Source organism: Cebus imitator, unplaced genomic scaffold (genome assembly GCF_001604975.1).
Source record: "Cebus imitator isolate Cc_AM_T3 unplaced genomic scaffold, Cebus_imitator-1.0 Scaffold711, whole genome shotgun sequence".
NCBI classification, from domain to species: domain Eukaryota; kingdom Metazoa; phylum Chordata; class Mammalia; order Primates; family Cebidae; genus Cebus; species Cebus imitator.
Genome location: NW_016108026.1, coordinates 180403 through 194117, shown reverse-complemented (window position 1 = coordinate 194117; position 13715 = coordinate 180403). Strand labels below are relative to the sequence as shown.

The 13715-nt window shown below is 50.2% G+C and overlaps 1 protein-coding gene across 6 annotated transcripts in view; it reads left to right on the top strand.

The window, feature by feature from the left end:
* The window catches only part of TTLL1 (tubulin tyrosine ligase like 1), a 41750-nt gene that overhangs the window by 2878 nt on the left and 25157 nt on the right, over positions 1 to 13715 (top strand). For 2 of the 6 annotated variants that reach the window (XM_017518894.2, XM_017518889.2), the window contains exons 2-3: positions 5279 to 5355; positions 8564 to 8680. In XM_017518894.2, the coding sequence (XP_017374383.1) occupies positions 5318 to 5355; positions 8564 to 8680 (155 nt within the window). In that variant the 5' untranslated portion in view covers positions 5279 to 5317. Of the gene's footprint in view, positions 1 to 5275; positions 5356 to 5470; positions 5626 to 8230; positions 8444 to 8563; positions 8681 to 13715 lie in introns of those variants that run through there. The other 4 variants (XM_037735036.1, XM_017518891.2, XM_037735035.1 and 1 more) reach the window with 4 other exon arrangements.

Below are 13715 nucleotides of genomic sequence, written 5' to 3'. Positions count from 1 at the left end.
TTTCTTTTTATTTTTTGAAGAGACGGGGTCTCGCCATGTTGCCCAGGCTGGAGTACAGTGGCTATTCACAGGTGCGATCCCACAACTGCTCAGCACGGGAGTTTTGACCTGCTCCGTTTCTGACCTGGGCCGATTCACCTCTCCATAGGCAACCTGGTGGTCCCTGGCACCCGGTAGGTCACCATATTGATGCCGAACTTAGTGCAGACACCCGATCAGCATAGCACACTACAGCCCAGAACTCCTGGGCTCAAGCGATCCTCCCACCTCAGCCTCCTGAGTAGCTGGGACTACAGGCACAAGCCACTGCGCCACGTGCCACTGTGCCACGTGCCACTGTGCCTGGCCATTCATCAGATATTGATTGAGCACTTGCTATTACTAGACACTGTTCTAGGTGCTGGGGACTCAGCACGAGTTAAAGCAGAACCACATTCCTGCTCTCAGATGTGTCTGTGTAGAGACAGATAATCACCAAGGAAACAAATACATGAACTAGACCAATTATTTGCAAACTTGAGCATGGGTAAGAATCAGCAGTTAGGCCTGACGCAGTGGCTCACGCCTGTAGTCCCAGCACTTTGGGTAGCCAAAGACAGGCGGATCACCTGAGGTCAGGACCTCGAGACCAGCCTGGCCAACATGGCAAAACCACATCGCTACTAAAAATACAAAAATTAGCCATGGCACTTGGGTGCCACAATCATGACAGAAGAGCAGAGGCATGTTATACGTAGCAGCAGGCAAGAAAGCTTGTGCAGGGGAACTCCCATTTATAAAACCATCAGGTCTTATGAGACTTATTCACTACCACGAGAACAGTATGGGGGTGAAACGGCTCCCATAATTCGTTTATCTCCACCTTGCCCTGCCCTTGACACATGGGGATTATTACAATTTAAGGTGAGATTGGGATACAGTCAAACCATATCATCTGGCCAGGTGCGGTGGCTCATGACTGTAATCCCAGCCCTCTGCGAGGCCAAGGCAGGCGGATCACCTGAGGTCAGGAGTTCGAGACCACCCTAACAGGGAAAAACCCCATCTCTACTTAAAATGCAAAATTACCTAAGCATGGTGGTGCATGTCTGTAATCCCAGCTACTCGGGAGGCTGAGGCAGGGGGTTCACTTGAACCTGGAAAGTGGAGGTTGCAGTGAGCCAAGATCACACCATTGTACTCCAACCTGGGCAGCAAGAGCGAAACTCTGTCTAAAAAAAAAAAAAGAAGTATCATCTGCCTTTTGGCATCACCTGAAGGAAGTGATAACAGACACAGTGGAGCAGTGGGGGAGAATACTCATAAACTACCCCACCCAGTGCCTACGCATGCTAGTGCCTAATAGCTGGTAGCTTTTGTTCTTGGTAATGATATAAATATGTCATTCCTTACTCTGTGCAGGCATGGCTGAGCTTCAGTGCCCAGCCAGGGCCCTGGCTAGAATTAGTACCACCAAACCACATGATGATAAGAGATTGGAAGCTTGTGGTCGAAAGCTGGAAAAAGCAGGTAGAGAGCCTGCAAAGAAAGAAAAAGATGTTGGCTGGGCACGGTGGCTCACACCTGTAATCTCAGCACTTTGGGAGGTTGAGACTGGTGGATCACCTGAGGTTAGGAGTTCAAGACCAGCCTGGCAAACATCGAGAAACCGCACCTCTACTAAACATACAAAATTAGCTGGGCATCATGGCAGGCGCCTTGTAATCCCAGCTACTTGGGAGGCCGAGGCAGGAGAATCACTTGAACCCAGGAGGTGGAGGTTGCAGTGAGTCAAGATCGTGCCATTGCGCTCCAACCTGGGTATCGGAGGGAGACTCTGCTCAAAAAAAAAATGTGTTGAGTTTTTTCAGAAGATAAGAGCTCTGTTTCAATCTTCCTTGGCATCCCTTTTGACAAGAAACTTTATTGTGATTTCTGCATATGAGGCTAGCTACCTGGTATAAGAAAGAAAGGTATCAAGAGTGTGACGTTTCCTCCTGTTTCTGCATGTGATCATAAGGAATTTATGGTATAATTGGAGGCAACTGAATCCAAGAATAAGGATTTAGTTTATTTTAATGCCATGATATTGTTAGGTAAATGATTAGAGAGTATGAGACAAAGTAGCCATTTGGTAACCATTAGTAAATAACTAATGTCAAGGAAATTATCGGAAGTGCTTTGAGAGTCTCAACTTGTTAAATCTCAGTTGGCTCAATTGATCTGTCAAGACTCTTGTAGCTGACGCATATCTTTCTTTCATTATTTTTTCTTGGTTAATAAAATCAAGAGTTTTGCACAGGGAAGGTGATCAAATCCCCAACTCAGGAATAAATCCTAATTAACCTAAGCCAGTTTGATACGCTCATTCCCCTTGCCAGTGTCTTTTTTTTTTTGTTTTTGAGACGAAGTTTCGCTCTTGTTGCCCAGGCTGGAGTGCAATGGCGTGATCTTGGCTCACTGCAACGTCTGCCTCCTGGGTTCAAGCAGTTCTTCTGCCTCAGCCTCCCGAGTAACTGGGATTACAGGTGTGTGCCACCATGCCCAGCTAATTTTGTATTTTTAGTAGAGATGGGGTTTCTCCATGTTGGTCAGACTGGCCAGCCAGTGTTTGTTTTAGGAATTGGTGGGTGATACAGTTTTGGTCGGTAAGAGAGATATATATATATGTATATTTATTTATTTATTTATTTATTTTTGAAACGGAGTCTCACTCTGTCACTCAGCCTGGAGTGCAATGGTGTGGTCTCGGCCCAATGCAACTACCGCCTTCCAGGCTGAAGCATTCTCCTGCTTCAGCCTCCCAAAGTGCTGGGATTACAGGCTTAAGCCACCGCGCCCGGCCAATTTTTTTTTTTTTTTGACACGGAGTTTCGCTCTTGTTACCCAGGCTGGAGTGCAATGGCGCAATCTCGGCTCAGCGCAACCTCCGCCTCCTGGGTTCAGGCAATTCTCCTGCCTCAGCCTCCTGAGTAGCTGGGATTACAGGCATGCGCCACCATGCCCAGCTGATTTTTTGTATTTTTAGTAGAGATGGGGTTTCACCATGTTGACCAGGATGGTCTCGATCTCTTGACCTTGTGATCCACCCGCCTCGGCCTCCCAAAGTGCTGGGATTACAGGCTTGAGCCACCGCGCCCGGTGTATTTTTTTTTTTTTTTTTTAAATGAAAGGGGGCCGGGTGCAGTGGCTCACAGCTGTAACCCCAGCACTTTGAGAGGGTGAGGCAGACAGATCACTTGAGATCAGGAGTTTAAGACCAGCCTGGTTAACATGGTGAAACCCCATCTCTACTAAAAATACAAAAACTAGCTGGGAGTGGTGGCAGGCACCAGCTACTTGGGAGGCTGAGATAGGAGAATCGCTTGAACCCAGGAGGCAGAGGTTGCAGTGAGCCGAGATGGCGCCATTGCACTTCAGCCTGGGTGACTGACAAAGCGAGACTCCATCTCCAAAAAAAAAAAAAAAGGAAGGAAGAGTGTGGGGGAGCTGCAAGCCCAAGGTCTTTCTGCTGCATGTACTTGTTTCAGACAAGTTAGGACTTCCCCATAACTTTGTGGGGGACACAGCTCAACCCCATAACACATCTCTATGGGAGCGACTGTCCAAAGCAAAGAGTCAGGTTCAAGGAGCTTGTCTGGAGGGTTTGCCCACTCCCTCCCTTATGCACTGAATATTTACTGTGGGCCTTGCCCATGTGCAAGGAATGTTTGGGTCAGGCAGGATGGACTGTGGGCTTTGGTGCAGCCCAGAAAGAATCTGTGCAGCTGGGCGCGGTGGCTCATGCCTGTAATCCCAGCACTTTGGGAGCCCAAGGCAGGTGAATTACCTGAGGTCGGGAGTTTGAGACCAGCCTGGCCAACATGGTGAAACTCCACCTTTACTAAAAATGCAGAAGTTAGCAAGGCGTGGTGGCACGCGCTTGTAGTCCCAGCTATTCGGGAGGCTGAGGCAGGAGAATTGCTTGAACCTGGGAGGCGGAGGCTGCAGTGAGCTGAGATCGTGCCCCTGCACTCCAGCCTGGGCAACAGAGTGAGACTCCGTCTCAAAAAAAAAAAAAATTGCTTGAACCCAGGAGGCAGAGGTTGTAGTGAGCCAAGATGCGCCACTGCACTCCAGCCTGGGCAACAGAGTGAGACTCCGTCTCAAAAAAAAAAAAAATTGCTTGAACCCAGGAGGCAGAGGTTGTAGTGAGCCAAGATGCGCCACTGCACTCCAGCCTGGGCAACAGAGTGAGACTGTCTCAATAAAAGGAAAAAAAAAAGTCATACAAGATTGGGAACAGGTGAGTCAGAGTCCTGCCCTCTTGTGTTTATAGAAGGAATCTACTTGGAGACCAAGGTGGGCGGATCACCTGAGGTCGGGAGTTCAAGACCAACCTGACCAACATGGTGAAACCCCATCTTAAAAAAAAAAATGAAAGAAAGAAAGGAAAGAAACGAAAGAAAGAAAGAAAGAAAAAGAAAGAAAGAAAGAAAGAAAAAGAAAGAAAGAAAGAAAGAAAGAAAGAAAGAAAGAAAGAATCTACTTAAAGGGCTGAAATGCAAGGTAGGGAGTTCTGAGTGCCAACAAGGATGGCAGGAGGAGATAGACGATCTGGGGAGGAGGACAGCTTAGCTCCAGCTAGGGCTGAGAATGGCTCTCTGGGGAGGGAGTGGCCTTTGAACTGTGCCTTGCATGACTGGTAGGCATTGGAGAACAGGCAGTGCAGAGGGGCCGTTCCAGGTGGGGCAGAGAGTGCACACAGGCTTGCAGGTGGGAGGAAAGCTTTGGGCAGATGTGGGAAGGGGCTGAGCTTAGCTGGAGCGAGGGGCGCGTGCCATGAAGAGTAGCATGGCAGCTTGACAAGGCCAGCTGGAGCCAGTAAGTAATTCAGTTCAGAAATTCTTACTGTACCAGGGAAGAGTAACAGGGAAAGACTCAGAAAGAGTGTCTCCTGGACAGGCACAGTGGCTCACACCTGTAATCCCAGCACTTTGGGAGGCCAAGGCAGGTGGATCACAAGGTCAGGAGTTCGAGACCAACCTGCCAACATGGTGAAACCCCATCTCTACTAAAAGTACAAAAATTAGCCAGGTGTGGTGGCATGCACCTGTAGTCCCAGCTACTCAGGAGGCTGAGGCAGGAGAACCGCTGGAACCCAGGAGGTAGAGGCTGCAGTGAGCCGAGATTGCGTCACTGCACTCCAGCCTAGGCGACAGAGTGAGACTCCGTCTCAAAAAAATAAAAAAAGAAAGAGAGTGTCACCTGAATATGTGTGATGTACATTTCATCTGTTAACTTTGTCTTAGGGAAGAAGGAGGGGCCAGTGTGAGTGACGTCAGTGACACTGAGGTGAATGTGGGCATTGCCAGTGGTGCTCCATCAGTGCCTATGGTAGGTACAGCCAGAGACGGCCCCTTAGTGACCATCGTCCACACAGTGGGAGAGAGGGCGCAGGGCCTGGGAGGGCCCTGATGCTCTGGCTAAAGCGCTTGCCTCACTTGCTTAGTGAAATGTGAATGCGGATGCGGATGCTTGGCCCATCTGCCTCTGTGGGTTTGGGGTCTCATGCCTGGAAGCGTTCAGGCCTGGGGAAGCCCCGTGTGAGAATTGCGCACAGCCCTCCTGGTGTCCTGTCACTGCTCTTCCTTCTGTCACCTCCAGGTAGAAATCAGTGGTTGGTGTGAGGTCACCCACTAAGATGCTTGCTTTAAGTACAACGTGTGAACCATGCAGCCTGGATGGCAGTGGCCGGGGGTCCCCAGGCTGCTAGCAGGATTCGTCAGGGATTCAGAGCTGTGGAGGCTGAAATCACATAGTGAAAACGAAGTTGCCTGGGCCATTGGCCTGGGCCCTGTGTCTGCAGGTGTGAGGGATGCGGGATTAGTTCACGCTCTGGGGGGCGGCCCCTGTGCTTTTACCGTCGTCTTGCTGTGACTGCTGAGGTTTCACGGGCACTGTGACTGATCACCTAACAGCAGTCATTTATATGGCACCTTGTAGCTTCCAGAGAGCAATTCCATTTATTGCTCGTTGACTCTGTGACTTGAGTGTTGTCATCATCCTGCCAAAGGCCAGGTTCACAGAGGGAAGTGATGGGCTGTGTGGAGTGAGGTGGCCCTTTAGCATCACCCTGGCTTTAAATCAGGGCACTAGATCTCCCTTGAGTCTGTTTGTTTGTTTGAGACAGAGTTTTGTTCTGGTGGCTCAGCCTCACGAGTAGCTGGGACTGCAGGCATCTGCCACCATACCTGGCTAATTTTTGTATTTTTAGTAGAGATGAGATTTTGCCATGTTGGTCAAGCTGGTCTCAAACTTCTGACCTCAGGTGATTCACCTGCCTTGGCCTCCCAAAGCGCTGGGATTACAGGCGTGCGCCACCGCACCCAGCTGAGTCTGGTTCTTCCACAGGCTCTTAACCACGGAGCCTCCGCTTCCTCACTGGTGAAGCGGCGATGATGACGATGATCGTAGTGAATGTCTCTTGAGTGTTTTTTATTTTTTTTTTGAGACAGCTCTCGCTCTGTCCCCCAGGTTGGAGTGCAGTGGTGCCATCATGGCTCACAGCAGTTTAACTTCCCAGGTTCAAGTGATCCTCCTGCCTCAGCTTCCTGAGTAGCTGGGACTGTTGGTGCATGCCACCGTGCCCAGCTAATTTTTGTACTTTTTTTTGTAGAGATGGGGTTTTGCCCTGTTAGCCAGGCTGTTCTTAAACTCTTGGGCTCAAGTGATCCGCCTGCCTCAGCCTCTCCAAGTACTGGGATTACAGGCGTGAGCCACTGCGCCTGGCCCCTCTTGAGTGCTTTGTGTGCTCCAGGGGCTGTTTAGTGCTTTACGTGTGTTCACGCATTTAACCCTGACTGTAGCCCGTAAGCTGGGTACTACTCTTCTTTTTCCTCTTGTGAGATCGAGTCTTGCTCTGTCGCCCAGGCTGGAGTGCAGTGGTGTGATCTCGGCTCACTGCAACCCCTGCCTTCTGGGTTCCAGCAATTTTCCTGCCTCGGCCTCCCGAGAGCTGGGATTATAGGTGCGCACCACCAAGCCCAGCTAATTTTTTGTATTTTTAGTAGAAGCGGGGCATTCATCATGTTGGCCAGGCTGGTCTCGAACTCCTGACCCTGTGATTCACCTGCCTCGGTCTCCCAAAGTGCTGGGATTACAGGTGTGAGCCACCACACTAGATACTATTCTTCTCAGTATTTTACACAAGGAAATGGAGATTCAGAGAGGTTAAGTACCCTGCCCAAAGTCACACAGCCAGTGAGTGGTGGAGCTAAGCCTCAAACCTGAGCCACAGAGCCCGTACTCTATTACTGTCCCCCGTCCTACCTCTGTGACGCTCCTGGCCTTACCAGCAGGGTGTGGAAGGCACAGGCTGGCACTGTGTGGTGCCATCACGGGAATGCCTTCTTCCTCCCTTTCCCAAGGCCAGTTAGGTCCAGGTCCCTGTCTCCATATCCCATGCCTTTCTGCACCATCAAGTTGCCCCCAAAGTAGAGCCTTTGCTGGTCCCTGGAGGAGGTGCCTCCGTTCAGAAGAGGCCTTCAATGCTCATAGGCCCCTTGGCTTCGAAGCCGGGTTTTGCCTGGAACTGCTTCCTCAGATGAAACTGTATGTGGAAGTGTAACGAGGCATACTGCCTTTATTTTTAAAATAACACTCTTTCTTTTGCTGTCATCCTGGGTAGAGGCTGGTGACTGGTGGGAGTGTAAGATTGTCTTTTTTTTTTTTTTTTTTTTGAGATGGAGTCTTACTCTGTCACCCAGGTTCGAGTACATGATCTTGGCTCACTGCAACCCCCACCTCCTGGGTTCAGGTGATTCTCCTGCCTCAGCCTCTGAGTAGCTGGGATTACAGGTGCCCACCACCACACCCAGCTAGTTTTTGTATTTTTAGTCACCATGTTGGCCACACTGGTCTTGAACTCCTGACCTCAGGCAATCCACCTGCTTTGGCCTCCCATAGTGATGGGATTACATGTGTGAGCCACCATGCCCAGCCCAGATAGACACTTACAGTCACTCTGTAGTTCCAGAGGGTGACTTGAAGTAGGGAGACAGGCAGTGCCTGGAGGGACATGGGTCAGGTATGCCGACCCCCATTCACCCATCGGAAGTTGGCTCGAGGGTCCCCTTCTCAAGGCGGCCTTCCCCAGCTGCCCTGCCTCTGGCTTTCAGAGCCCCGTGTGCCCCTCCTTCGTGTCTCTTGGCACAACTGCAATTGAACACTCCCGGGTGATGACTTAATGACTACCTGTCTCTCCCACCAGACCAGGGCTTCTCAGCCTTGGCACAGTTGACATTTGGGGCTGGATAATTGGTTGAGAGGGGTCACCTGTGCAAGTCGAATGTTGCGCGGCATCCCTGGCCTGGACAAGCCTGATGCCAGAAGCATCCCCCAGTCGAGACAACCAGACTGTCTCTACCCATGCCAGGTGTCCCCTGAGAGATGGAGTCGCCCCTGGCTGAGAACCACTGCTGGGGTAAGATCGAGTTTGGGGTGGGGGAACATAGGTCATTTTGTGTGCTGTTTAAAGGATTACTTGGGTTAAAGGGAAGTGAGTCGTTGACGTTTGTAGCTCTAATATGTTGATCTCTTCCAGGATTATGGCAGGAAAAGTAAAATGGGTCACTGATATCGAGAAGTCAGTGCTGATCAATAACTTTGAGAAGAGAGGATGGGTCCAAGTGACAGAAAACGAGGATTGGAATTTCTACTGGTAAGCATGCAAAGCAGGGCTGCGTGGTTTCTCTGAGGCTTGTGTATCGGTTTTGTTAGTTCCAGTGCCTCGCGGAGAGTGCACCTTGGGACTGGCCTCAGAGCCAGTGTCTCCTGTCGTGTGCCGTCTCCCAGCATGCATTTTTCCTTAGGACTCTCTGTGAGAGTGTGTGTGACGGCGTGTTCCCACCTCGCTGTGTGCAGCCTGTGGTGTGAAGCCCAGGGTGTTTCAGCGCAGCTAAGTGTGAGTAACCCCGTGGGGAACTTGGGTGAGAAACAAGAGCCTCAGCCCTCGCCTTCCAGTGAGCGTGTGTTACAGCTGGCCTGAAGGACAGGGAAGACGGCTGTGGAAGAAGGCTTGGTGCATCTTTTTTTTCTTTTTTCTTTATTTATTTTAAAACGGGGTTTCACCATGTTGGTCAGGCTGGTCTTGAACTCCTGACGTCGGGTGATCCGCCCCCCTTGGCCTCCAAAGTGCTTGGATTACAGGTGTGAGCCACCATGCCCGGCCGGTGCATCTTTTTTTTCAAGACAAAGTCTTGCTCTGTCACCCGGTCTGGAATGCAATGAAGTGAGACCTCAACTCACTTCAACCTCCGCCTCCTGGGTTCAAGCAATTCTCATGCCTCAGCCTCCTGAGTACCTGGGATTACAGGTGCACACCAACATACCTGGCTAATTTTTTGTATTTTTAGTAGAGACGGGTTGTCACCATGTTGGTCAGGCTGGTCTCGAACTCCTGACCTTGTGATCCACCCACTTGGCCTTCCAAAGTGCTGGGATTACAGGCATGAGCCACTGTACCCAGCTACTTATTTATTTATTTTTTTTAACACATGCATATTTCCTAGAAACTGGGTTTCCTCTGTTGCCCAGGCTGGAGTGCCGTGGTGTGATCATACCTCCTGCAGCCTTGCCCTTCTGAGCCCAAGCCGTCCTCCCACCTCAGCCTCCTGAGTTTCTAGGACCACAGGCATGTGCCACCACACCCACCTAACTTTTAAAATTATCTGTAAAGTCAGGGTTTCACCATGTTGTCCAGGCTGGTCTCCAACTCCTGGCTTCAAGCAATCCTGCTTCAGCCTCTCAGAATGTTGGGATCACAGGTGTGAGCCACCACACCTGTCCAGGTGCCTTCTTTTGCTTCCCTGTCCTATGCCAAGAGGGTGCTAGTCAGACTGGCAGACAGACAGCAATAGAAAAGTGAGTCAGGCCAGGCACGGTGGCTCGAGCCTATAATCCCAGCACTTTGGGAGGCCGAGGCAGGTGGATCACCTGAGGTCAGGAGTTCGAGACTAGCCTGGCCAACATGGTGAAATCCCATCTCTACTAAAAATAGAAAAAGTAGCTGGGCATGGTGACGTGCCCTTGTAATCCCAGCTACTTTCGAGGCTGAGGCAGGAGAATTGCTTGAACCCAGGAGGCAGAAGTTGCAGTGAGCCACTGTGCTCCGGCCTGGGTGACAGAGCGGGACTCTGCCTCAAAAAAAAAAAAAAAAGGAAACTGAGTTAGACTAGGACAAGAAAAGCAGTGTTTTGGCTGGGTGCAGTGGTTCACGCCTGTAATCCCAACACTTTGGGAGGCTGAGGCAGGCAGATCAGGAGGTCAGGAGAGATCAGCCTGGCCAACATAGTGAAATCCCGTCTCTACTAAAAATACAAAAAAATTAGCTGGGTGTGGTTGCTCACACTTGTAATGCCAGCACTTTGTGAGGCTGAGGCAGGCGGATCACAAGGTCAGGAGTTCAAGCCCAGCCAGGCCAACGTGGGGAAACCCTGTCGCTACTAAAAATACATAAATTAGCTGGGTATGGTTGTGCATGCCTGTAGTCCCAGCTACTCAGGAGGCTGACACAGGAGAATTTCTTGAACCCGGGAGGCGGAGGTTGCAGTGAACCAAGATTGCGCCATTGCATTCCAGTTTGGGCACAGAGCGAGACTCCGTCTCAAAAAAAAAAAAAAAAAAAAACCAAAGTGCTGGATTACAAACAGGAGCCTGGCCAGCTCTTTATTTTGAAAACTGATGAAAGAATCAAGCAATGATTCTGTTTTGTGTATGAACTGTTCTTAGGGCTTCTATATTGTTGATGAAGGGGAGCTTGTCTCTAGCAGTATTCCTGCTGTTGCAGGCACGGTGGCTTATGCTTGTAATCCCAGCACTTGGGTTGCCTAGGTGGAGGATGAGTTGGGTCGAGGAGTTTGAGACCAGCCTGGGCAACATGGCAAAACCCCATCTCTACAAAAAAAGTTACAAAAATTGAGCTAGACACGGTGGTGCCTTCCTGTAGTCCCAGTTACTTGGGAGGCTGAGGCAGGAGGATCACTTGAGCCTGGGAGGCAGAGGTTGCAGTGAGCCAAGATCAAGCCATGGCACTCCGGCCTGGGTGACAGAGCGAGACCCTGTCTCAAAAATAAATAAATACATAAATATTGCTTTTTTAGTTCTGATAATTGTATAAAATAGGATGTCACATAATAGAACATGGAGTCTTGAACTCTTAGAGAATCTTTATTTATTTATTTATTTATTTTTAAAGATGGGGTTTCACCATGTTGGTCAGGCTGGTCTTGAACTCCTGACCTCAGGTGATCTGCCCGCCTTGGCCTCCAAAGTGCTTGGATTACAGGCATGAGCCACTATGCCCGGCCAGAGAATCTTACAGCAATGTTCTGGATGAAATAATATGATGTCTAGGAATTGGTTCAGAACGTGCCAGTGCTGAGGGGGATGGAGGTTCAGACTAAATGTGACTGGCCACATGCCATTAACTGGCAAAGTGGGGTAATGGGGGTCCCTTAATGCTTTCTCTCTCCTTTATTCTCTTATTCCCTTTATTCTGGCTGTCCTGGAATCCACAGCAGCTCTTTGGGGACTCTGGGCACCCTCTCGAGGGTAGTGCTATGGGGTGGGGGTAGGCTGGGGGCACAGGGGCTGCAGTGCAAGAGGCCGGCGCCACCTGCCATGTTTTGTGACTCAGGCTCTGGGCGGGGGCCAGCCCTTCCTCCATACCCCTTCCCTGCTTTGCAGGGGATTGGTGAGGACAGGCGTGTGACAGGGAGACCGTGGCTTTCTCAGAGGCTTGGAAGGAATCCATTTCCCTTTTAGCTCTGTCGTCCCCCACTTGCCGCCTCAGCAAACTCTGCAAGGATTTCAAGTACTGACTCAGGGCTCTTACATATAACCCCTGTGATTTTGTTTTTAAAGGGTCCTTGGGCCGGGCATGGTGGCTCATGCCTGAAATCCCAGCACTTTGGGAGGCCAAGGCGAGCGGAACATCTGAGGCTGGGAATTCGAGACCAGCCTAACCAACATGAAGAAACCCCGTCTGTACTAAAAATATAAAAAATGAGGCGTGGTGGCTTGTGCCTGTAATCCCAGCTACTCGGGAGGCTGAGGCAGGAGAATCGCTTGAACCTAGGAGGTGGAGGTTGCTGTGAGCCAAGAGCACACCATTGTACTCCAGCCCGGGCAACAAGAGCATAACTCTGTCTCTAAAGAAATCAATAAATAAAATTAAAAAGTAAAAAAATAAAGGGTCCTTGACTTTCCTGAATTTGGGTGCAGATATTGTTTAAATGAGTTTCTTGACTTCAGAGTCTGAAAAGGGTATATATTTTATTTGTTGACAGTGTTATTATTAATCAGTGTTATCACTAATCAATAAACATTTATGGAGCTCCTGCTCCTGGCCAGAGAGGGAGGCCGGGGCACAGAATCAGCACAGTTCCTGGCCCTCACACAGCTTGGGTCCCAGCCTGTCCCAGCCAGGGCCGGGCAGCCCCTGGCTCAGGTGCCAGGGGATATGGGAGTAGTGGGGAAGGGTGCTGAGGGTTCTGGATGTTTGCAGGGATGGGAACAAGGACTTCTGCCACACAGACATCACTACCGAGCGTCTGTCCTGCTCATCTCTTACAGGATGAGCGTGCAAACCATCCGAAATGTGTTCAGTGTCGAAACTGGATATCGGCTCTCAGACGATCAAATAGTCAACCATTTTCCAAACCACTATGAACTGACCCGGAAGGATCTGATGGTGAAGAACATCAAAAGATACAGGAAGGAGCTAGAGAAAGAAGGGAGTCCCCTGGCAGAAAAAGATGAAAATGGAAAATACCTCTATCTGGGTTTGTGCCTTTTCCCCGGCTCATGTTTTCAATTAACAGCTAAATGTTTTCTTTGGGGCTTGAGGCACCGAGGTGGTGACTGCTGGCTTTGGCACATGAGCGTGTCCACGCGGGTGTCACTTCAGGTGTCTCCAGAATGAGGGAGCAGGAGGAGTTTGAGTTTGGCATCTGAATTTCTGCGAGTGCCTTGGGAATTGCCTGGCATGGGCTTTGTGCAAGCCAGAGAATGCCCTCAGTGCTCAGCCTAGGGAAACATTTCTTGAGCCACAGGCTGCCACGAGGGCTCATGACTGCCTGTCTGGCTCTACCCAGGGAAGACACTGTGTCCCTGTCCAGTCCAGGGATAAAAGCTGGACTGAATAGTTTCGGATTCCTGCACAAACCTGGGCAGAATTTGATAACTGACCTCCCTGAGCCTCAGTTTGCTCATCTGCTAAATGGGAATTATTACAGGGTATACAGTAGCTCGCAGGTGGCTGTGGGGATTGAAAAATACAGGTTTCAGGCGCACGTGGTGGCTCACGCCTGTAATCCCAGCACTTTGGAGGCCAAGGCAGGCAGATCAAGAGATCAAGACCATGGGCCGGGCGTGGTGGCTCATGCCTGTAATCCAAGCACTTTGGAGGCCAAGGTGGGCGGATCACCTCAGGTCAGGAGTTCAAGACCAGCCTGACCAACATGGTGAAACCTTGTCTTTATAAAAATTAAAGAAAAAGAGATCAAGACCATCCTGGCCAACATGGTAAAACCCCGTCTCTACTAAAACTACAAAAATTAGCTGGGTGTGCTGGCGCGCACATGTAATCCCAGCTACTTGGGAGGCTGAGGCAGGAGAATCACTTGAACCCAGGAGATGGAGGTTGCAGTGAGCTGAGATCATGCCACTGCACTCCAGCCTGGGCAACAGAGCAA